At 39.9% G+C, this 23,049-nt stretch overlaps 1 protein-coding gene across 5 annotated transcripts in view; it reads right to left on the minus strand.

The window, feature by feature from the left end:
- Positions 1-4,533: 4,533 nt before the first annotated feature.
- The window catches only part of ZFP1 (ZFP1 zinc finger protein), a 64,505-nt gene continuing 45,989 nt past the window's right edge, over positions 4,534-23,049 (minus strand). For 3 of the 5 annotated variants that reach the window (XM_057534777.1, XM_007198277.3, XM_057534776.1), the window contains 2 exons: positions 9,387-9,513; positions 4,534-7,769 (listed from right to left, as the gene is read on the minus strand). In XM_057534777.1, coding sequence (XP_057390760.1) covers positions 6,688-7,769; positions 9,387-9,513 — 1,209 coding nt within the window. In that variant the 3' untranslated portion in view covers positions 4,534-6,687. Of the gene's footprint in view, positions 7,770-9,002; positions 9,212-9,386; positions 9,514-23,049 lie in introns of those variants that run through there. The other 2 variants (XM_057534779.1, XM_057534778.1) reach the window with 2 other exon arrangements.

The raw sequence follows: 23,049 nt of genomic DNA on the forward strand, positions 1-23,049 counted from the left end.
AACAAGAAGTTTTCAGGATAAAGGGTACGGGAGTGCAGGTATAAGGATCAATGGAGAAGTAAAGGGAGGAGAAAGAGAAAAGACTGAAAAAGAGAAAGAGACAGCAAGAAAATAAAGATGGGAATACTGGGACGATAGGACTTCCAGCCAGTACACAATATGAGGTTTGAACCTCAATCACTCATAAGTCTCCCATCAAGAAGAGCCTGCTGGACCAGCGTCTGCACGGTGTGAGGCGAGCCTCTCCCACCTCTGCTTGTCACCCGTCAAGGTGAGCCACTGCCGGCCAGAGGGAGCAGGTCTCACAAGCTGGGAGGAGTGATGCTGTAGCTGCCCAACGTCTACTCTCTCGGAAGGGCAGGACAGAAATAGGAGAGGACGGAGAAAGAAGTAGAGAGATTCCAGGAGAGGGAAAGGGACAAAGGGGAGGGGAAAGCGTTGCCTGAATGTGGGTACTGAGGCCCCCAGGGGCCAGGAAGGCAGACTTACCAAATGTGGTGATGCTGAAACAAAGAGGTTCGGTTGGCCACTTGTCACCCACAGGGAAGCTGCATTCGGTGGTCCTGGAGGCGCCCAGATCCTCCCCCTGGAACAACGGGGGACAAGTGCCCCACGTTGGGTGCCACTCAGTCTGATACAGAACAGGGTTCTTGGCCTTCCCCAATCAATAGGAGCAAGACAAGAAATTCAGGCAAGGCTTTACTGGGGCCCCTGCTGCAGCAGGAGGGAGCGAGAACAAGTAACAGGTTCCCTTTCTCGCTCCATAAAGGGGGGGGCAAGCTGGTTCCTTATATGGGGTGAGGGCAGCAGTGTGTGTCCAGGGGTCACGGCGGAGGGGTGGCTTAGGTGTTTTGCCCCCCCTTCGGTGGTGTTGAGTGCAGGGGGCACGCGCAGTACTCTACTTTTGCTCCCGACACCCTGTTTTTGCTCCCGGCTCTTCAGAAGTGGCAGTTGGGTTGGGTTTGGTTTTGTCTTTTTGTATCTTGTTGTCCATAATTTGCCCCAACTGTGCATGCACACAGTTTTTAGTCCCTTATAATTTCTTTGTATTTTGTTGCTCCAGGAGACGTTTGTCCAGGTGTAAGCACTGCAGCAAAGGGTCCCAGGTCCCAGCTTGTCTCACTATTATTACCACTACTACTACTGGTCTGGTGGCACGTGCTGTTGCTATTGTTGTTTGACCTCCTGAGGCCACAGGGGAGCCATATTGACATCCTCACCAGCTTGACCCCCTTGAGGTCACGTTTTTCCACCCACTCCTCTAGGTGGCCTGCTCCATCGATGACAGTTTTTGTCTCAGCAGGGCAACCCTCAGCTGCCTCTTCCTTACCCAGGCTCAGCCATCCTGTGCCTACTCTTCAGGCTGCTCTTGTATCCAGAAGAGCCAAATCAGCCGATCAGAGCCAGGCCCGCCCGTAGGCTGGTCCTCATCACAAAGCCTGGCTTGTTTTCAACATTACACCGTCTGTTGCTCTGAGCAAAATAATCTGAGGCCACAGTCCCACAGGCCTCCTGCTATCTTCAAATGCATACTTCCCGCATGACAGGACTCCCCGTATGACAGGACTCCCCGTATCTCAGGGGGCAGCCTCTGCTCAGCCCTGGTGTCTCTTCATCTCCCTAAGAGGTATCAAGCCCCACCTGCTGCCCCAAGTTTTCTCACTTTCAGTAATGGCCTCCGCGACCTGCAGGGACACAGAATAACTTCCTCTTCCCACATTCAGCATCAACCAGACAAAGGAGAAGTGCTAATGTCAGCTCCACCCCCAAACAACCTACATGAACTACTGTAAGTGTTTTTCAGGGCATGGAATTCCACAGTTCTGAGGTGGGCATAGGTAGTCCTCAGGGGTCTGGATGGGCTGGAGGCAGGAGGAATAGGGCAAACACCAGAAGACACTAGGAAGGCAGAAGGAAGTGAACCTGGATCCTTGCAAGATGGTTTCTCACTAATAGCCAACAATCAGTAACGGGAGGAAACACTGCTTACTCTCTGAAGTTTTGTTGAAAGCAGTCAGATGGGAGCTATGAACTGGCAGAACGCCATCTCTTAGGCTTCTCTTCCTGAGAGGGGGTTTCTGCTTCTGGGCAGCTCTACCCAAATTCTCCTCCCAGTTAGTATCAAGCTCATTTACTTTTTAAAAAGCAGATGATGGTACTCCTTATTTAAGACCCTACTATGGCTTCTCATTTTTCAAACAGGGACAGGCCCAGCCCATACCTGCATTTCCAGCTTCAGGGAATCTATCCTCTGCCTGGGTTGTCTGTCTGCTCCTGGGATGCACTGCTAATAAGTAAATGCCCCAAGGGCAGGAGCCCTCTATCATAGTATAATCTTGTTCACCAGCGTGTCCCCAGAAGCCCACAGTGCCTGCTCCCTTGTTGGTGCTTACAATGTCTTTTTGGAATGAATGAATGTCCCCTCATCTGCTGCCATGATTAGTGTCAGCAGCCATGGTCCAGATGTCTCATGGGGTTTTATGCTCCCTTAAGTTCTTCAGTACCCATCTCTGGGTTCTTTCACATGAGTCCCTAACATTTTTATATGTTTTGGCTTGTTAGTTGCATTTTGTTTAACATTCTGACAGTCCTTATAAAACCGAGAAAGTTGGTTCTACATTACTAAAACATGTGTCACACATGAAATGATTCAATGTGTGTGTCTGAGGCAGAAGGAGAGCGAAGACCTGAGGAGAAGACGGTCACTAACATCCAGCTGAGGTCTGGAAAACAGAGCAGAGGGATCCCAGCCATGGTTCCCTGACTGCTCAGCAGGATGAGCTATGGGAGTTTCCTTCTCCAAAACACCAGAGAACAGACCGGATGAAGTCGGAAGACTGTCGAGTGGAGACCAGGTCCCAAGAGTCCACTGTGCTTTGGCCAGCAGGATTTGATGTGACAATCAGGTAAGGGGTTGAGCCACACACGGCCTGGGGATGGCACAGGGCTCTATGTAGGTCACTCAGCTGAAGAGATGAAGATGGACTGTGGGCGAGAGTAGTGAATGTGACAGGGGAGACAGCAGGGGTGGCTGGAACTAAACCTCCAGCACCCCACAAAGCCCCCGCCTCCTGAGGAGGACCCAGTGTCTCACATTTCCACGTCTTTGCGAGCTTTGTGCCTCCCGCCTATGGTGCTGTCACCTTATGCCCCATTTGACTAGGCCTGAGACTTACCAACAGTAGAGTGACACCAATTCCATTTAGCCACACTGGCTTTATACCAAGAAGATGTTCCCAACTTTAGATTTATAGAGCATAAAACAATGCGGAAAAGCTAAAATACTTAAGCACTCTAGTTATGAAAAAGATATCTATGGAAATGGAAAGAAAATGTCTAATTAAAATCAGTGGAGTGAGGACTTCCCTGGTGGCGCAGTGGTTAAGAATCTGCCTGCCAATGCAGGGGACATGGGTTCGAGCCCTGGTCTGGGAAGATCCCACATTCCGCGGAGCAACTAAGCCCGTGCGCCACAACTACTGAGCCTGCGCTCTAGAGCCCACAAGCCACAACTACTGAGCCCACGTGCCACAACTACTGAAGCCCGCGAACCTAGAACCCATGCTCCGCAACAAGAGAAGCCACTGCAATGAGAACCCTGTGCACCCCAACAAAGAGTAGCCCCCACTTGCAGCAACTAGAGAAAGCCTGTGTGCAGCAACGAAGACCCAACACAGACAAAAATAAATAAATTAAAAAAAAAATCAGTGGAGTGAAGACGTCACGGGGTCAGGTACAGTGGGCATGGGTTTTGGAGTCAGACAAGTAGAATTTGTTGTGCAAATTGTCCCGCCTTTTGGCCTGCATCTCACCAGTGAAATGACAACTTGCCTTCTAGCTTGCTGTAAGGTTGATGAAATAAAGTCATATGTCCAGGCTATAAGAACTCGTCTTCAGGAGTTTCCTCTAAGACCACTTCTGTATATGAGGATTACAAGGCACTTTTTAAAAAAAATTATGAGTTCTGATCTGGATTTCTAAGGCCTTGGGAGCAAACAGCTCATGAAAGAACAGTCACCCCTATGGTCATTTGTTTAATTGTAAAGGTATTTATGTTGAATTTTCTCAAAGCATTTGTAATTTGCTAATTTAGAGTAATAATAACCTTGGCATTCCCTGCATTTTTTTCATTGGTTTTTCTGTCTTTACTGGTCTTTTTTTTTTTTTGTATTAAAGGTTCCATCATGTCAACAAGGAATGTCAAATATGTGTTTTAGTTGAGAACACAGGCTCAAGACTACAACACAGCCATGAAAGCTGGAGCGGAACACGGCAGCCAGCCACTGTACAGAGTAAGGGAACTGCCTTATGTCATGCTATGTTAACTCATGTTAGTTAACTGTGTCCACTTAAATGGGTTATGTTGGTATTCCAGAATAAACAAATGTTAGAGACTAAGGAATGCATGAACAATTTTCCATTGAAATTAATGTTAATTATATTTTTGACTTTGGAGAATTCTACTCTTCAGGCCCATAAAATCATATACAAATTCACATAAACACAACATTTTTAGATTTTTATTTTACAAAATTTGGTGTACACACACACACCACAGGCACGCACACACACTTTTTTTCTCTCCCCCCTCCCCCCATCTGTCTTGGTGGCATTTGCCCCTAAACGCTCTTTCCCATGGAATACTGTCCAGCTGTGGTATATCTTTACCACAGTTTATTCAATCATTCCCTTACTGATGGTCATTCACATTGTTTCCTTTTTTTGCCCTTACCAAAAAATACAATATACATTGATAAACACATAGTCTTAGGTACTGGCACTTTATTTTTTTTCTTAGGGATGGATTCCCAGAAGTGAGTCTGCTGGGTTGAAGAGTAGAGTTGGCCCTTGAATAACACAGGGGTTAAAGGCACGGATCTTCAGTGTAGTCGAAAACCCAAGTATAAAGTCAGTCCTCCATATCCAAGGTTCTGCATCTACAGATTCAACCAACCGTGGATTGTGTAGGACTGTAGCACTTACTGAAAAAAATCCGTGTATAAGCGGACCTGCGCATATTAAACTGGTGCTGTTCAAGAGTCAACTGCATGTGTGTTCTTAACGTTAAAAGACAGTCACAATTATTTCCAAGGAGGTTGTCACAATTTGTATTTCTAACAGCAGTGTAGGAAGTTAACCTCTTCCCTTGCTTCCTTGCCATTAGTATAGATAAGATGACAATTTAGAAAGACAAAGACTTACTGGACTATGGATATTCTGATAAATTTGTTCAGAAAAATCATTCACGTTCATATACAGTCATAGCACATCAATACTCTTCAAAAACAAAAGAAAAAAAGGCCAGTTACAGTGGCCATTTACAATTCTAATGCATGATTTGTGATAGATAAGGAAAGGAACTGGTGAATTTGAAATCAAGCCTAAAATGGAATCTTTGAGTTATGCAAAAATAAGAAATTTTTTTAGGTTAATAATCAATATATGGGGAGATCACTAAAGTCTAATTTATGAAGTGTTTGTGAGCCTTTAAAGCAAAGTTGTAACTTACACTAAGTCAGGTTCCAAAGGGAAATGCTTTTGGTTGATGATAATGAAACTCATGGAAGAAATGCCTCCTTTTAAACAGAATTCTGCAAAAATTTATTTCTAAAGTGGACTAAGCACATGGAAAATTTAAAAAGCAATATAAGACATTTATGGACAGTTTCTTAAATTATTTTTCCTCTAAAGTCTCTGAAATTTAACACTCGAACTACATATGCATCCTATTTTTTGCAAGACAATTTATAAAACATTAAGAGAAATAGGGAAACACCCAAAAATACATGTAGTTTCTGGGTTATACAATATTTTGGTAAAAGACATGCATTTGCATTTGTATGTAAATATCCCAGTGGAAAATAACAAGAGCATGATGGGTGTGGTTATTCTTTACACAGCCCATTTATTCCGTGGTGCACAGTGAGTGATAAAACCCACGTCTGCTGCCTTTCACTCTCTTCAATCTCTCTTAATTATCTCACACTTGCATATTTATGTCAATAATACTTCTAGGAAATCTTCAGCAAACCCAGAAGGTTAAAACTTCAACAACATTGTCTTCTGTTGACTGAAGAGGCAGCTCAATAACAATGGTCATACCAACTTATATATGCCAGCAAGGAGGAGGAGAAAACATATGCTACATGATATGAAAATCTGTTATGTGTTTCATTTGGAATGCATACGGGATTGTAAAGGTACTGAAAAACACATGTTCAGTATGGAAAATCACGTTTGATGTGTCCTAATTTGATTATCAAGACAAGAATTTCAAACTCTTAGTGTCTGTTAAATTTACATGTGCAGATCTAAAATATACAGTTTTTTTTGTGGCATATTCTCGCACATAACCACTGAATTCCTAGGGTACTGTCTCTAGCTCCTTTATGCTGCTTGCTGCCAGAATATTTCATGATTGAATGAATTATTCAAGATTTTAAAAAACTCACTGTAATACAGCTAAGTATGTCTATTTACAATTGGATATATTCTGGTATGTATTCTTTAGTTGGGTATCATATACCTAACTATCAATCAGTACAATATTGTTCTTAGGGGACCTCATTTTTATACATTTTTGAGTTGACAGATTGTATCTCAGTATGAGTTCCCATGTTCCTTCAGCACCTTTGCGAGGCTTCTCCCCATTGGAAGGGTTCTCCACAGTACAACCTGGCTGCAGTCTCAGGGTTTATCCCCGGTATGAACCCTCTGATGGACACTGAGTCGGGACTTCCTGCTGAAGGCCTTCCCACATTCAGAACACTCATATGGTTTCTCTCCTGTGTGGATTCGCAAATGTAATCTAAGAGTTGACCTCTGGCTGAATGTTTTGCCGCATTCAGTACATTCATAGGGTTTTTCTCCAGTATGAGTTCTCATATGTATAATGAGTTGTGAGTTCTGGATAAAGGATTTTCCACATTCACTGCACTCATAGCGTTTCTCCCCTGTGTGAATTTTCTGGTGTATAATGAGGTTTGATTTCTTGAAGAAGGTTTTGGCACATTCATTACACTCATAGGGTCGTTCTCCAGTATGAATTCTCTGGTGTGTAGTAAGTTCAAATTTCTGGGCAAAGGTCTTGCCACATTCACTGCATTCGTAGGGCTTCTTCTCCATATGTGCTCGCTGGTGTACAATGAGGTTTGACTGGTGGGTGAAAGCTTTTCCACATTCAAGACATTCAAAGGGTTTCTCCCCAGTATGGATTCTCTGATGTTTAATGAGGTTTGCCTTATGGGAGAAGGTTTTCTTACACACATTACATTCATAAGGTTTTTCTCCAGTATGTATTCTCTTATGACTAATAAGGAGTGATTTAAATGAGAACGCCTTGTCACAATAATTACAGATAAAAGGTTGCACCAAATTTCTGATTTTCTGGTGTTTAAAAATGCCTTCTTTATGGCTGAAGGCTTTTCCACTTCTATTATATTCAGAGTATTCCACTCCAGTATGGGTTTTCTCTTGCTTCAGATAGAGGAGTGCTTTTCCAAATCCGTTACAGTCATCGTCTTTCTTTCTTATATAGCTTCTATCGCTAGTAAGTAAGTCTGAATTATATCTCAAAGTTTTTTCATATAAGTCATATTTATAGGGTACTTGTCTTAAAGAAACAAAGTCTGTGCTAAGATTAAGTGTTTTTCCAAAGAGATTATCTCTTTCTTCAATTGGGGTTTGGTTCTTAAAGATTATAAATGGCCTTGCCTGCTCATCTGGGTTTCTGTGGTCCCTCTCCATCTGGTCATCAGCCTTCCATACCTCTAGGAAAGAGCACATGAAATACTCTGTCAACCCTTTCACCACAATGTTACGGAATGTGAAGACTCCACAAATGTTCCATTGTAGGGCTGCCTCTTTAGTTTGGGACACAGTCGTCCAGTATAAAAAAGTCCCCAGTTCCAAGTTTTCCTAGCTCTTAAACTCTGAAGGAAAAAGACAAAGCCTGTGGCAAAATGGACACAAATAGCACTGCCAGATTATAAAACGGCCTTAAAAGTGGGTGAAGGGAAATAAATAAAAACAAATGATGTGAGAAGGCTGGCAATTCCAGAGACAAAGGCGATTTGGTGTCCCCAAGGACACCAGTTGGTACAGACCAAGAAAATGAGAAGTTAAGGGAAAAAACCCAGGCAGATCTAAGTTGAGCAGCCAACACTGAGACTCTGAATTACTGTGGTCGGATGACCACCTCACCTACATGCTCGAGGCTCCTTCCCCTTTTCTCTCCTTTTTTCATCTGCATCAATAACGTGCTAAAGGCAACCTTTCTCACAGGTTTGCAGAGAGAACCCTATGCAGAGCTCCAAATCTCCCAAGTAGAACTTTTCCAAGTGGAAGGCAAAATCCAGAAATTCATAGATTCTGTAGGAAATATAAAATGGATCTAAGATCTTTTTGACAGAATTGCTCACTGCTACTGCTGGTTGCACTACTTTTTCTATCAAAGTTGTTGGAGAGAGTGTTTCCATCACTGTATCCTGTATTTCTCCTTTTCACGTGTTTAATTTCTTCCTCAAACCAATCTCGTCCCTGCTTTTATTTGAAGGAATCTTAAGGATCAAATTTACCTGGCTTCAAGCTATGCTTTAAGAACCTTTACTCTGATCTCTGTATTACTGGTATTCCTGACTCTTGTGATCCTGCTGCCATTTGTGTCACTCTTGTACTGAAAAATCTGTATTTTCCTTGAGGCTACTAAACCAATTCCCGTGACCTAAAATATAGAAGTCACCATTCTGGCTAAGTGAGAATACTAATGAAAGAGGAACTAATCACAGAACAAAGGTTTAAAACATGTTAGGCAAGAATCAAGGCTTGAGTGTGAGAGGTGAATAGCTATAGAAATGAAACAGGAAAAACATTAAGCAGCGAGAGACTGACATTTGGAGGTATGACTCAGGATATGAGGTGCACAAGTCATCTGTTCTCAGCTACCTCTAAAGGTTTAGGGATTTGAAAAATAGATTCCTAAAAAATATTTCAAAGATACCAACCCATTCATAATCTCTAGGATATTACTTCCACTGGCTTCTATCTGATTCTCCTTCCGACCTTCCACATCTTCCCTAGAAAGTTGTGAACTGGAAATTCTAACTGTGGTATCCATAACTCTTCTCACTGATCCAACATGAAAATCTGGTTTGATAATATCAGAGAACTTGATAATGGAACACAGCTCCTAACTGCTTGGACTTCAGAAAGCCTGAAAATAAAGAAGGTAGAACTTCAGAGTCTGCACTCTCTCAGCTTTAATACATGAAGCTTGACACCAAAACCATTTAGTAATTCAGAAGCTTATAATTTTTGGTAACTGAGAAAGGACCTAAACACTACTAGGCAACATTGAACTACGAACTACACCTGAAAGCTGTCCTTACCCACTGATAGTAAGTTGCTGTAATTCTCCAGCATCACGTCCATGTAGAGGATCCTCTGAGAGGGGTCCAGTTGCTCCCATTCCTCCTGGGTGAAGTCCACAGTCACATCCGTGAATGAAACTGATCCCTGAAATGGCATATTGCTATTCATTCTGAAATGATCAGCATTTGGTGATGTAGGAAGGACATATGAAAACTTACTCTTACCATGTTGTAAAAGAATCATTCATTTAAAAAACTTACATGTGACACCAACTGTTTTGTCATGTCTCCAAAAAATATTTTTATAAATAGTTAAAGCATTTATTCAGATTCCCCTATATCTCTGGTGCTGTCATATTAAGCAGGTATTTAAGATTACTAAAACACTGTTTCTCCTCTGAAGATGTACATATGAAGACAGTTACATAAACATTAATATGCAGTATTTAATGTTACCAGTTAGTGATGATGCTCATATAGGTATTATTTTTGTGGTCTCAAACTAGACAATATTAAAGAGTTAATTAAAGCTTTGAATATTTAAAGGCAGAAGATGAAATTCCAATTATAAGATAAAATATCAGGCATAAATAAAGATCTCTCTACCATATCCAAGCCATAAAAAGGGTAGAAAAGCAAAAACAAACAAGTGAGACTACATCAAACTAAAAAGCTTTTGCACAGGAAAGGAAACAATCAATACAATGAAAAGGCAACCTACCAAATGGGAGAAAATATTTGCAAATCATATATCTGCTAAGGGGTTAATATATAGCAAAGAAAAAAATAAAACCCAATCCGATTAAAAAGTGGGCAGAGGATGATAAATAGACATTTTTCCCAAGAAGACATACAAATGGCCAACAGGTACAGGAGGTGTTCAAAATCACTAATTATCAGGGAAATACAAATCAAAACCACACTGAAATGATATCACCACACCTGTAAGAAAGGCTATTATAAAAAAAAAGACGTTTACAGCTATTTACACATCACTTATATTGTACTAGGTACTTTAAGTAATCTAGAGATTTAAAGTATAAGGGAGGATATATATGGGTTATATGCAAATACTATGCCTTTCATATAAGGGACTTGAGTATCTGCATATTTTGGTATCCAAGGGGGGCCCTGGAACCAGCTCCCCTAGGATACTGAAGGATGACTATCCCCATGTTCATTTCGGCATTATTTACAAAAGCCACATATGGAAACAACCTAAATATCCATGGGCGGAATATTCAGCCATAAAAAAGAAGGGAGTCTTGCCATTTGTGACAACATGGATGGACCTTGAGGGCACTATGCTATGTGAAATAAGTCAGACAGAGAAAGACAAAAACCATATGATCTCAATTCTATGTAGAATCTAAAAAAAAGAAAAACAAGCACATAGATACAGAGAACAGATTGGTGGTTGCCAGAGGCTGGAGAGTGGAGGTAGGAGAGATGCATGAAAGGGGCCATAAGGTACAAACTTCCAGTTACAAAGTAAGTCATGTAATGTACAGTATGAGGACTGTAGTTAATAATACTGTATTGCAGATTTGAAAGTTGCTAACAGATCTTGAAAGTCCTTATCATAAAAAAAAATTATAACTGTATGGTGATGATGGATGCTAACTAGACTTATTGTGGTGATCACTTCACAATACATACAAATATCAAATAATGTACAACTGAAACTAAAAATGTTATGTCAATTATACCTCAATAAAAAATAATTAAAAGTCTATTACTTTTAATAAAAGAATATTCACAGCAGCATTTTACATAAGAGCCCTAAACTGGAAAAACAAACATTCATCAATAGTAGATTAATTTCTCGTGGTATATTAAAACAATTTAGTACTATAAAGCAATGAAAAGGAACTAATTCCAGCTACAGAGGGAGGATTTCACAAGGGTTTCAAGAATGCTGGATAATTTTTATTTCTTGGTCTGAATGTATATATGACACTTTTCACTATAGTAAACAATCTGCATGGAACAAAAGACATGCTGAAGCATATAAATATGAAGAGTCATGAGCTAGAAAACCAAGACTGTAATAAAAACCAAGAAGAGTTATAAGGAAAAAAATTGAAGACCATTTGATAACTTTCAAAAGTCATCTACATTCACTTGGCCACAGGATAAGTAGAGTAAGAACTTCTGCATCACTGCCAGACCAACAAGGGTTAATAAACCTGTGGCACATTGTTTTGGCTCAAGTTACAATGACTTAGAAATGACTCTACCATCAAATATGAAAATATTCTGTACTTTTTCTCACAATGCTGTTTTCCATACTCTGTACAAACAAAAAAACGCCAAAAATTAGAGATAAAACACAATTCTGATAGTATAGGATTAAAAGGGATGTCAAACTTGACTGTCCTCAAAGAATTACTTTTGTCAATGACAGATGCAGTTTTGATGTGGAATCAATTTGGTGTTCGGAGCACAAATCCTATGGCCACGAGTAGAGGTGTACTTAAGCGTATCTGACACCCAGAGCAGACCTCAACTCTTCAAACTGTTAAACGTCTAAAATCTTCGCCTATGAATTTACTTCTGAGTACAAGAATCCTCTTTAACCTATTAACATTCCCAGTCTACTGAATCCATGTAACTGTCCTCTTCAGTTATGACCTCCAGTTCCTTAACCCCTCCTTTTTCCAAATACCTCAAAAATCTACATTACGCTTGTCACCACCTTTAAAATACATGCCCCAGTGACTTCCCACCATCTCCCACTCATAACTCGTAGCCTCAGGAAAAGTCACAGAAAGTAAGAAAAAAATGAGATAAAGGTCTGAGCACTACAAATGACCTAGTTATATTGCACAAATTTTCAGGTAACCCAGTAGTATTATTTTATGACATCTTATAGGAATCTTTAGCCACATGGCATGGGAGCAGAGAATGCCAGTGGTGGGTCATCTATGCCTGAGATCAATGATACTGAGGTCAACAATCATGGAGTCAAGATTTTCCCAGTAGTAAATATTTATTCCCACTTTCAGATCACTTCTGAAATTATAGCTTTAAAAATAGGAACACTAGGAAATTTCCCAGGGACTAAATTAAGTACTAAGGACACAAGACCCAAGACCACTCTTCACCCTTATAGGCAAGCTATAGAACCCCTCAAGTCTTATTACCTTTGCTTCCTCTTTCCACTGCCACCCCAGCTATTACAAAAGCTTCCTAACTCTTATTTCCTGTCTCCTCTCATTCTCATCTACTCCACATTATAAAGCTAATGTGATTTTTCTAAAGCAAAGCTCTACTCATACAATAACCTTGATTAGAAACATCATCCATTATCTCTTGAAATAAACTACGACTGCCCAGCATTCAACACCATTCAAATTCCTCTTCCATCCCTCTCTCCCCTGACTCCCCTCTCTATGCACAGATCCTCCCACTTAGGTCACATCACAGATCACTCAGATGTGATCTTCCATAATTTGAGTCCCTACTCTCTTTTAAACCTGGAGTACTTTGTTTGTATTTCTCTTCTGGCATATATTTCACTCTGCTTTCTTCTTTCTTTTTTAATTTTATTTATTTATTTAGTTGTTTATGGCTGTGTTGGATCTTCATTTCTGTGCGAGGGCTTTCTCTAGTTGCGGCAAGTGGGGGCCACTCTTCATCACGGTGCGCGGGCCTCTCACTATCGCGGCCTCTCCCGTTGTGGAGCACAGGCTCCAAACGCGCGGGCTCAGTAATTGTGGCTCATGGGCCTAGTTGCTCCACGGCATGTGGGATCTTTCCAGACCAGGGCTCGAACCCGTGTCCTGTGCATTGGCAGGCAGATTCTCAACCACTGTGCCACCAGGGAAGCCCTTTTCTTTCCTTTTTAAAAAAATGTGCCCTATTTCTTTTACTCTCCCCATTAGATGTTATGATTTTTTTAGACCAGAAATTGTATCTCTGTATTTCTGTTAGCACAAAATACATGAGTACAAGTTAAGGACTCAAATAAAATAAAATAAAAACAATTCTAATTGGGGACTTCCCTGTTGGCACAGTGGTTAAGAATCCACCTGCCAGTGCAGGGGACACAGGTTTGAGCCCTGGTCCGGGAAGATCCCACATGCTGTAGGGCAACTAAGCCTGTGTATCATAACTACTGAGCCTGCGCCCTAGAGCCCGTGAACCACAAATACTGAGCCCGCGTGTCACAACTACTGAAGCCCGTGCACCTAGAGCCTGTGCTCTGCAACAAGAGAAGCCACCGCAATGAGAAGCCCACATACCACAACAAAGAGCAGCCCCCGCTCACCACAACTAGAGAAAGCCTCATGCAGCAACAAAGACCCAACACAGCCAAAAAAAAAATAAATAAATGTATAAAAACCAAAAAACAATGCTAACTGAATGGTGCTCAGTATTCAAATTTTTCTCCCACTATTTTCTTGCTTCTTGAAGAGCCATGCCACATAATTCCTATAGCAACATCCTAAGTAGCTAGCTAAAATAATATAGCATCTGAACTGTACTCAGATTATACAAAAAAATTTAGTAATATCTGGTAAATCCTAAAATGTAGCTTATTTTCCTGAGATGTCATGCATGCCCTAGTATGCTTGTCTGTTCATTAAAAATGCTTTTTATTGTTTGTAATCTACATGATTCCCAGATCAGTTCTGGCTGAACTTGTTCTTGACAATTTATTTGCATTTTGGTACTGGTCTTATTAGTGGTAATTTAGCTCTTCAGCATCCAGGATATGGTCACTCTATTCATGGAGTAAGTATAAGTAAAATCATCACTACATTGTCAGTACAATATAAGTAGAGACACAATGTGACTCATCATCACAGAGGCATAAGTCATGGGCTAAATAACCTTTCACAAAAGAAAGGAACAGCACAGCCGTAAAACTGAGTAGAAAAAAAAATCTTAGAAAATATATATAATTGGATTTAACAGCAGGTTAGATTCAACTGAAGAGATGATTAGTAAACCTGAAGATAGGTCAGTGAGAAATATCCAGACAGAAATAGAAAAAAGAACAAAGGCTGGAAAACACATCAAAATGCCTAAGAGATACGTGGTACAAAGTAAAGGTCTAATATACTTGCAACTGGAGCCCCAGTAAGAGAAGCAAGATGCAACAGAAACATATTTGACGAGATAATGGCTGAGAATTTTCTGGAACAGCTCACATCAGACTATAGAATACCTCTAACCCCAGGTATAAATATAAAGAAAACCACATTTAGGCACATCATAAAAAAACTAACAATCTCAGAAGAAAAAAAGTACATTGTTTTCTGTTGTTTCAATACAAACACTGGAAGCCAGAAAGTAACAGAATACCCTCAAAGCGCTGATAATACTAGAATGTGAGTTGGCAAATTTTTTCTATAAAGGGCCAATTAGTAAATATTTTAGGTTTTGTACACCGTATGTAGCCTCAACTACAACTAATCAAGTTGGCTGTTTTACCACGAAAGCAGGCACAGGCAATATGTAAACAAATGGACATGGCTGTGTTCCAATAAAACTTGATCTATGGACACTGAGATTTGAAAACATTTCATAAAAGATTAAGACCTTCAGAGAAGTTTAAAAACAACAACATACTTTTTACAAGAGACAAACTTAAATAACACAAAGCTTGAAAATAAAAGGCATTGTAACGGCTGGCCCAGGAACATCACTAATTAGTTGAAACAAAATTCTACAAATATGTATATATCATGATCCTCAAGTTCTACTTAATGAATATAAAAATATCAGAAGAGAGAACTGGCTACCTCTAAAGTGAGGAGACTGGCTTTAATAGTCAAAAAGATTTTAGCATTGAGTGAGGTGACCTAATACCATCAGTGACAGCATGCTAGGAGGGCAGAACCATGATATAGTGAGAGAGAGTAAGAGACAGAATTTATGTATGAATTGTGTAACAAAAAGGAAAAAACATATATTATGTGTGGAGGCAAATAAGCCAAGATGATAAATATTGACTACTGGATGGTGTAACTGGTTGATAGTTATTAGACTGAACTGTATTGAAAGTGATGACATTCAACTATTTGGACATACAAAAATGGCAATTTCATATAGCTCAACCTAATATGCTTTTATCTGTATTTCTGTGCATTTTCATACTTCACAGAATCAAACCAAACACAGGTAAGTGACAAACTTCCTTGGAGCTCAACCCAAAGAAAATGGTAAGAAAAAATAAAAAATAATAAAAAGAAAGAAAAAATAAAAATATTTTATGAACTACTAGGCAAACAGGAAGAGAAATCAGAAAAATTTAGAACCCTGGGAAAAAGGAGAAAAGCCTATAAGCTTCAGGAGAGAACTGAACAGGTCACATTCTGATAAATAGACAGGACTTTGTACTTGTTGAATGCAACACCAAAAAGCAATGACTTCAAAATTCTGAAAGAAGAAAACAACAAAAGCTGGGCAAATAAATGAAACAGTTTGCAGGTACTGGAAAGCAACCACTGCAGGGCTACAATTATTAAAAAGACGAGTGAACATGAAGGGAACTCCACATTCACACCGATGATAAAAGTGCTGAAAGGAAAAAATTATCAATCTTGAGTTTTATATCCAGCAAAATGTCCCTAAAGATATTTTCTAGACTGTGGCACAGAGAAATAGAAATCAAGCAGAAAGTGACAGTATTGCTACATGGCATAAATAAAAATTGGATTTGGGTCTGCAAAACAACTGGGATTTGGGGGCAGAGTAATGGAGATAAGGAAGCCAAAGAGAAGGGGCTCTAAAATTCTGCATAAAAATTCACCTCAGGGGCTTCCCTGGTGGCGCAGTGGTTGAGAGTCTGCCTGCCAATGCAGGGGACACGGGTTCGAGCCCTGGTCTGGGAAGATCCCACATGCCACGGAGCAACTGGGCCCATGAGCCACAACTACTGAGCCTGCGCGTCTGGAGCTTGTGCTCCGCAACAAGAGAGGCCATGATAGTGAGAGGCCCGCGCACCGCGATGAAGAGGGGCCCCCGCTTGCCGCAACTAGAGAAAGCCCTCATGCAGAAACGAAGACCCAACACAGCCATAAATAAATAAATTTAAAAAAAATGCAAACCTTTAAAAAAAAAAAAAATTCACCTCAGATCTTTGACTGGCTCCTAACATGTGCAGGTGGAAGGCAAGCCTCCAGGAGAACTAGCAGAGTATAGCAGTTTTGTTCCGCCAGATAGTTAAGTTATTGGCAGAATAAAACTTTACATTCTTTAAAAAAAAAAAAACACAAAAACAAAACAAAACAAAACTTTACATTCTTTAGAGGGAATTATGCACCGTACAACACGTCCAACACGCAAAAATTACTGGACATGCAAAAAAATCAAAAAGCAATTAAAAGACAAAAAACCAAAAAATAGTCAAGAACAGACATAGTGATAATTCATGTATTAGAGTTAGCATACAAAGAGTTCAGATTAACTGTACAGTAATATGTTAAAAATATAGAAAAAAATAATGCAGTGAAAATATGGAAATATTTCAACAAAAAACTGGAATCTACAAAAAGAAAGCAAATGGACATTGTAGAACTCCAAAATGTAGTTTTTAACTGAAATTAAAAACTCATTGTATAGACTTAAGAGTAGACTAGGTGCAGCAGAAGGTAAGAATTGTGAATCTGAAGACAGGGAAATAGAAAATATTCAAACTGAAGCAGAAGAGAAAAAAATGGGGGGAAAAGAAAAAGCATTAACAAGATGTGAAGCATGGCCAAAAAAGTCTAATGCATCATTCCTTAAAATGCTAAAAGGAAAAACAAAAAAGGATAATGTGTAGTCCCAGAAGAAGAGGAAAAAAGAATGGGACAGAAACAATATTTGAAGAAATAATAGCTGAGAATATTCCAAATTTGATAAAAGGCAATGACCACAAATCTAAGAAACTCAGTAAAGCCCATGCAGAATAAATACAAAGAAAATTATACCTGAATACATCACATTCAAACTGCTGAGTGTCAGAGAAAGAGAATATCTTAAAAGAAGCCAGAGGGGGGACTTCCCTGGCGGTCCAGTGGTTAAAACTCTGTGCTTCCACTGCAGGGGGGTGCAGGTTCGATCCCTGGCCAGGGAACTAAGATCCTGCATGCTGCACAGCGTAGCCAAAAGAAAGAAGAAAAAAAAAAGACGCACTTCCTTTAGGGAAGAACAATAAAAATGAAGAATTATTTCTTAACGGAAACCATAGATGTGAGACAGAAATGGAATTCCATGTTTAAAGTACTGAAACAAAAATTAACCCTAGAATTCTATGCCCAGGGAAAATACTTTTCAAAATGAAGGCAAAATAAAGGCATATACAGATAAACAAAAGCTTTAAGAATTCACTGCAGTATACTGATTTCTGCTCTTGGATTGTAGTGAGGTGGTATAATCCTAATTTGAGGTGATTACTACAGTATATAAACTGTAATCCTTAGAGAAACCATTTTCTTAAAAAAAGAAAGATACAAAGGAAAAAAGACACATACAGGACAGATGAAAAACAAATAGCAAGATGACAGACTTAAATCCAACTGTGCATATAATGAACTTAATTACAGACAAAATAAGTCAATTAAAAGACAGACGGTCAGCCTGGATAAAAACTATGACCCAGGGGCTTCCCTGGTGGCGCAGTGGTTGAGAATCTGCCTGCCAATGCAGGGGACACGGGTTCAAGCCCTGGTCTGGGAAGATCCCACATGCCGCGGAGCAACTGGGCCCGTGAGCCACAACTACTGAGCCTGCGCGTCTGGAGCCTGTGCTCCGCAACATGAGAGGCCGCGATAGTGAGAGGCCCGCGCACCGCGATGAAGAGTGGCCCCCGCTTGCCGCAACTAGAGAAAGCCCTCGCACAGAAACGAAGACCCAACACAGCCAAAAATAAATAAATAAATAAAAAACAAAACAAAACAAAACAAAAAAAAAACTATGACCCAACTATATGTTATTTAGAGGTAGGAAACACACTATAAATATAAGAACACAAATAGGTTGAAGCAAAAAAAAAGGAAAAGATATACCATGAAAATGCTAATCATAAAAAGGTAAATATACAGCCTGTGACTCTAGAGGCAGGGATGCCTGGACAAGATGGCGGAGTAGAAGGACCTGACCTCACCTCCTTTCACGAAAACACCAAAATCACAACTAACTGCTGAACAACCACTGACAAAAAAGGACTGGAACCTACCAAAAAAGATATTCTACTTCCAAAGACAAAGAAGACGCTGCAACGAGACAGCAGGGGGGGCGCATTCCTGATACAATCAAATCCCATAGCTGCCAGGTGGGCGACCCACAAACTGGAAAATATATTCATAAAGATTCTCCCACAGGAGTGAGAGTTCTGAGCCCCATGACAGGCTCCCCAGTCTGGGGGTCTGGATTGGGAGGAGGAGCCCTGAGAGCATCTGGCTTTGAAAGCCAGTGGGGCTTGACTGCTGGAAATCCACAGGACGGGGGAAGCAGAAATAGCACTCTTGGAGGGCACACACAAGGTCTCGTGTGCACGCCAGGACCTGGGGAAAAAGTAGTGACTTCATAAGAGCCTCAGAGACCTACCTGCTGGTCTTGGAGGGTCTCCTGGGGAGGTGGGGGGCAGCTGTGGCTCACTGCAGGGTCAAGGACACTGGTAGTGGAGAAACTGGGGAGTATTCATTGGCGTGAGCTGTCTTGGAGGCCACCATTTTGACACCAAGACCTGGCCCCACCAGATAGCCCAAAGGCTCCAGTGCTGGGACACCACAGGACAAACAACCAACAGGGTGGGAACACAGCCCCATCCATCAGCAGTCAGGCTGCTTAAAGTCTTCTAAACCCACAGCCGCCTATAGATATGTCCCTTGACATGGCCCTGCCCACCAGTGGGAAGGCACCAGACCCTCCCAACAGGAAGCCTGCACAAGCCTCTTAGACCAGCCTCATCCACCAGGGGGCAGACACCAGAAACAAGAGGAGCTACAATCCTGCAGGCTGTGCAACGCAAAAATAGAAAGTTAAAGAAAATAAGATGGCAGAGAAGTATGTTCCAGAAGAAGGAACAAGATAAAAAAGAACAACTAAGTGAAGTGGAGACAGGCAATCTACCTGAAAAAGAATTCAGGGTAATGATAGTAAAGATGATCCAAGATATGGGAAAGAGAATTGAGACACAGACTGAAAAGATACAAGAAATGCTTAACAAAGAGCTAGAAAATTTAAAAAACAGAGATGAACAATACAATAAGAGAAATGAAAAACACGCTAGAAGGAATCAATAGCAGAATAAATGAGGCGGAAGAACAGATAAGTGACCTCGAAGACGGAATGGTGGAAATCACTGTCATGGAACACAATAAAGAAAAAAATGAAAAAAAATTGAGAACAGTTTAAGACACATCTAGGGACAACATTAAACGCACCAACATTCACATTATAGGGGTTCCAGAAGGAGAGGAGAGAAAGGGCCTAGAAAGTATTTGAAAAGATAATAGCTGAAAACTTCCCTTACATGGGAAAGGAAACAGTCACCCAAGTCTAGGAAGTGCAGAGAGTCCCAGGCAGGATAAACCCAAGGAGGAACATGCCAAGATACATACTAATCGAACTGGCAAAAATTGAAGGCAAAGAGAAAATATTAAAAGCAACAAGGGAAAAGTAACAAATTACATACAAGGGAATCCCCATAAAGTCATCAGCTGATTTTTCAGCTGAAACTCTGCAGCCCAGAAGGGAGTGGCATGATACATTTAAAGTGATGAAAGGGAAAAACCTACAACCAGGAATACTATACCCAGTAAGGATCTCATTCAGATTCAATGGAGAAATTGAAAGCTTTACAGCAGGCAAAAGCTAAGAGAATTCAGCACCACCAAAAAAATCTTTACAACAAATGCTAAAGGAACTTCTCTAGGCGGGAAAGAAAAACCCACACCTAGAAACCAGAAAATTACAAATGGCAAAGCTCACCAGTAAAGGCAAACATAAAGGTAGGAAATCATCCACACAAAAATATGCTATCAAAACCAGCAACAGTGAGAAGAGGAGTACAAGTGCAGCGTATTGGGAATATATTTGAAATTAAAAGACCAGCAACTTAAAAACAATTTTGTATACATATAGACTGATATATCAAAATCTCTTGTACCCACAAACCAAAAATCTACAATAGATATACACGCAAAAAGAATCCAAACACAACACTAAAAATAATCACCAACTCACAAGAGAAGAGCACAAAAGAGGAAGGGAAGAAAAAAGACCTAAGAAAACAACCCCAAAACAACAAAAAGGCAATAAGGACATACATATCGGTAATTATCTTAAATTTAAATGAATTAAACGCTCCAACCAAAAGACACAGACTGGCTGAATAGCTACAAAAACAAGACATGTATATATGCTGTCTACAAGAGACCCACTTCAGATCTAGGGACACATACAGAATATAAGTGAGGGGGTGGAAAAAGGTATTCCATGCAAATGGAAATCAAAAGAAAGCTGGAGTAGCAATACTTATATCAGACAAACTAGACTTTAAAATAAAGACTGTTACAAGAGACAAAGAAGGACATACATAATGATCAAGAGATCAATCCAAGAAGAAGATATAACAATTGTAAACACATATGCATCCAACCTAGAAGCACCTCAATATATAAAGCAAATTACTAACAGCCATAAAAGGAGAAATCGACAGTAACACAGTAATAGTGAAGGACTTGAACACCCCACTTACATCAATGGACAGATCACCCAGACAAAATCCATAAGGAAACACAGACCTTAAATGACACATTAGACCACATGGACTTATTGATATTTATAGAGCATTCCATCCAAAAGTAGCAGAATACACTTTCTTCTCAAATGCACATGGAACATTCTCCAGGATAGATCACATGCTGGGAGGCAAAGCGAGCCTCAGTAAATTTAAGAAAATTGAAATCATATCAAATATCTTTTCTGAACACAACACTATGAGATTAGAAATCAACTACAAGAAAAAAACTGTAAAAAACACAAACACGTGGAGGCTAAACAATATGCTACTAAACAACAAATGGATCACTGAAGAAATCAAAGAGGAAATCAAGAAAAACCTAGAGACAAATGAAGACAAAAGCATGACAATCCAAAACCTATGGGACACAGCAAAAGCAGTTCTAAGAAGGAAGTTTATAGCAAAACATTCTTACCTCAAGAAACAAGAGAAATCTCACAAAAACAACCTAACCTTACACCTAAAGCAACTAGAGAAAAAACAACAAACAAAACACAAAATTAGCAGAAGGAAAGAAATCATAAAGATCAGAGCAAAATAAATGCAAGAGACAAAGAAAATTAAAGATCAATGAAACTAAAAGCTGTTTCTCTGAAAAGGTAAACAAAATTGATAAACCTTTAGCCAGATTCATCAAGAAAAAAAAGGGAGAGTGCTAAATCAATAAAATTAGAAATGAAAAAGTTACAACAGACACCACAAAAATACAAAGGATCATAAGAGACTATTGCAAGCAACTATACGCCAATAAAATGGACAACCTAGAAGAAATGGACAAATTCTTAGAAAGGTACAACCTTCAAGACTGAACCAGGAAGAAATACAAAACATGAACAGACCAATCACAAGTACTGAAATTGAAACTGTGATTAAAAAAATTCCAACAAACAAAAGTTCAGAACCAGATGGCTGCACAGGCAAATTCTATCAAACATTAAGAGTTAACATCTATCCTTCTGAAACTCTTCCAAAAAATTGCAGAGGAAGGAACACTCCTAAGCTCATTCTACAAGACCACCATCACTCTGATACCAAAACCAGACAAAGATACCACAAAAAAAGAGAAAACTACAGGCCAATAACACTCATGAACATAGATGCAAAAATTCAACAAAACAGTAGCAAACCAAATCCAACAATATATTAAAAGGATCATGATCAAGTGGATTTATCCCAGGGATGCAAGCATTTTTCAATATCTGCAAATCACCGAATTAACAATCTGAAGAATATGCCACATTAACAACTTGAAGAATAAAAACCACATGATCTCAATAGATGCAGAAAAAGGGACTTCCCTGGTGGTCCAGAGGTTAAGACTTTGCCTTCCAATGCAGGGGGTGCAGGTTCAATCCCTGGTTGGGGAGCTAAGATCCTACATGCTTTGTGGCCACAAAACAAAAAACCCCATAAAAAACAGAAGCAATATTATAACAAATTCAATGAAGACTTTAAAAATGGTCCACATTAAAAAAAAAAAAAAAAAAATAGATGCAGAAAAAGCTTTTGACAGAATTCAACACCCATTTATGATAAAAATCTCTCCAGAAAATGGGCATAGAGGGAACCTGCCTCAACATAATAAAGCCCATATATGACAAACCCACAGCTAACATCATTCTCAATGGTGAAAAACTGAAAGCATTTCCTCTAAGATCAGGAACAAGACAAGGATGTCCACTCTCGCCACTATTATTCAACATAGTTTTGGAAGTCCTAGTCCCAGCAATAGGAGAATAAAAAGAAATAAAAGGAATCCACATCGAAAAACAAGAAGTAAAACTGTCACTGTTTGCAGATGACATGATACCATACTTAGAAAATCCTATAGATGCTACCAGAAAACTACTAGAGCTCATCAATGAATCTGGTAAAGTTGCAGGATACAAAATTGATACACAGAAATCTATTGCATCACAAAGAGAAATTAAGGAAACA

This window comes from Balaenoptera acutorostrata, chromosome 19 (assembly GCF_949987535.1).
Source record: "Balaenoptera acutorostrata chromosome 19, mBalAcu1.1, whole genome shotgun sequence".
Classification (NCBI taxonomy): Eukaryota; Metazoa; Chordata; class Mammalia; order Artiodactyla; family Balaenopteridae; genus Balaenoptera; species Balaenoptera acutorostrata.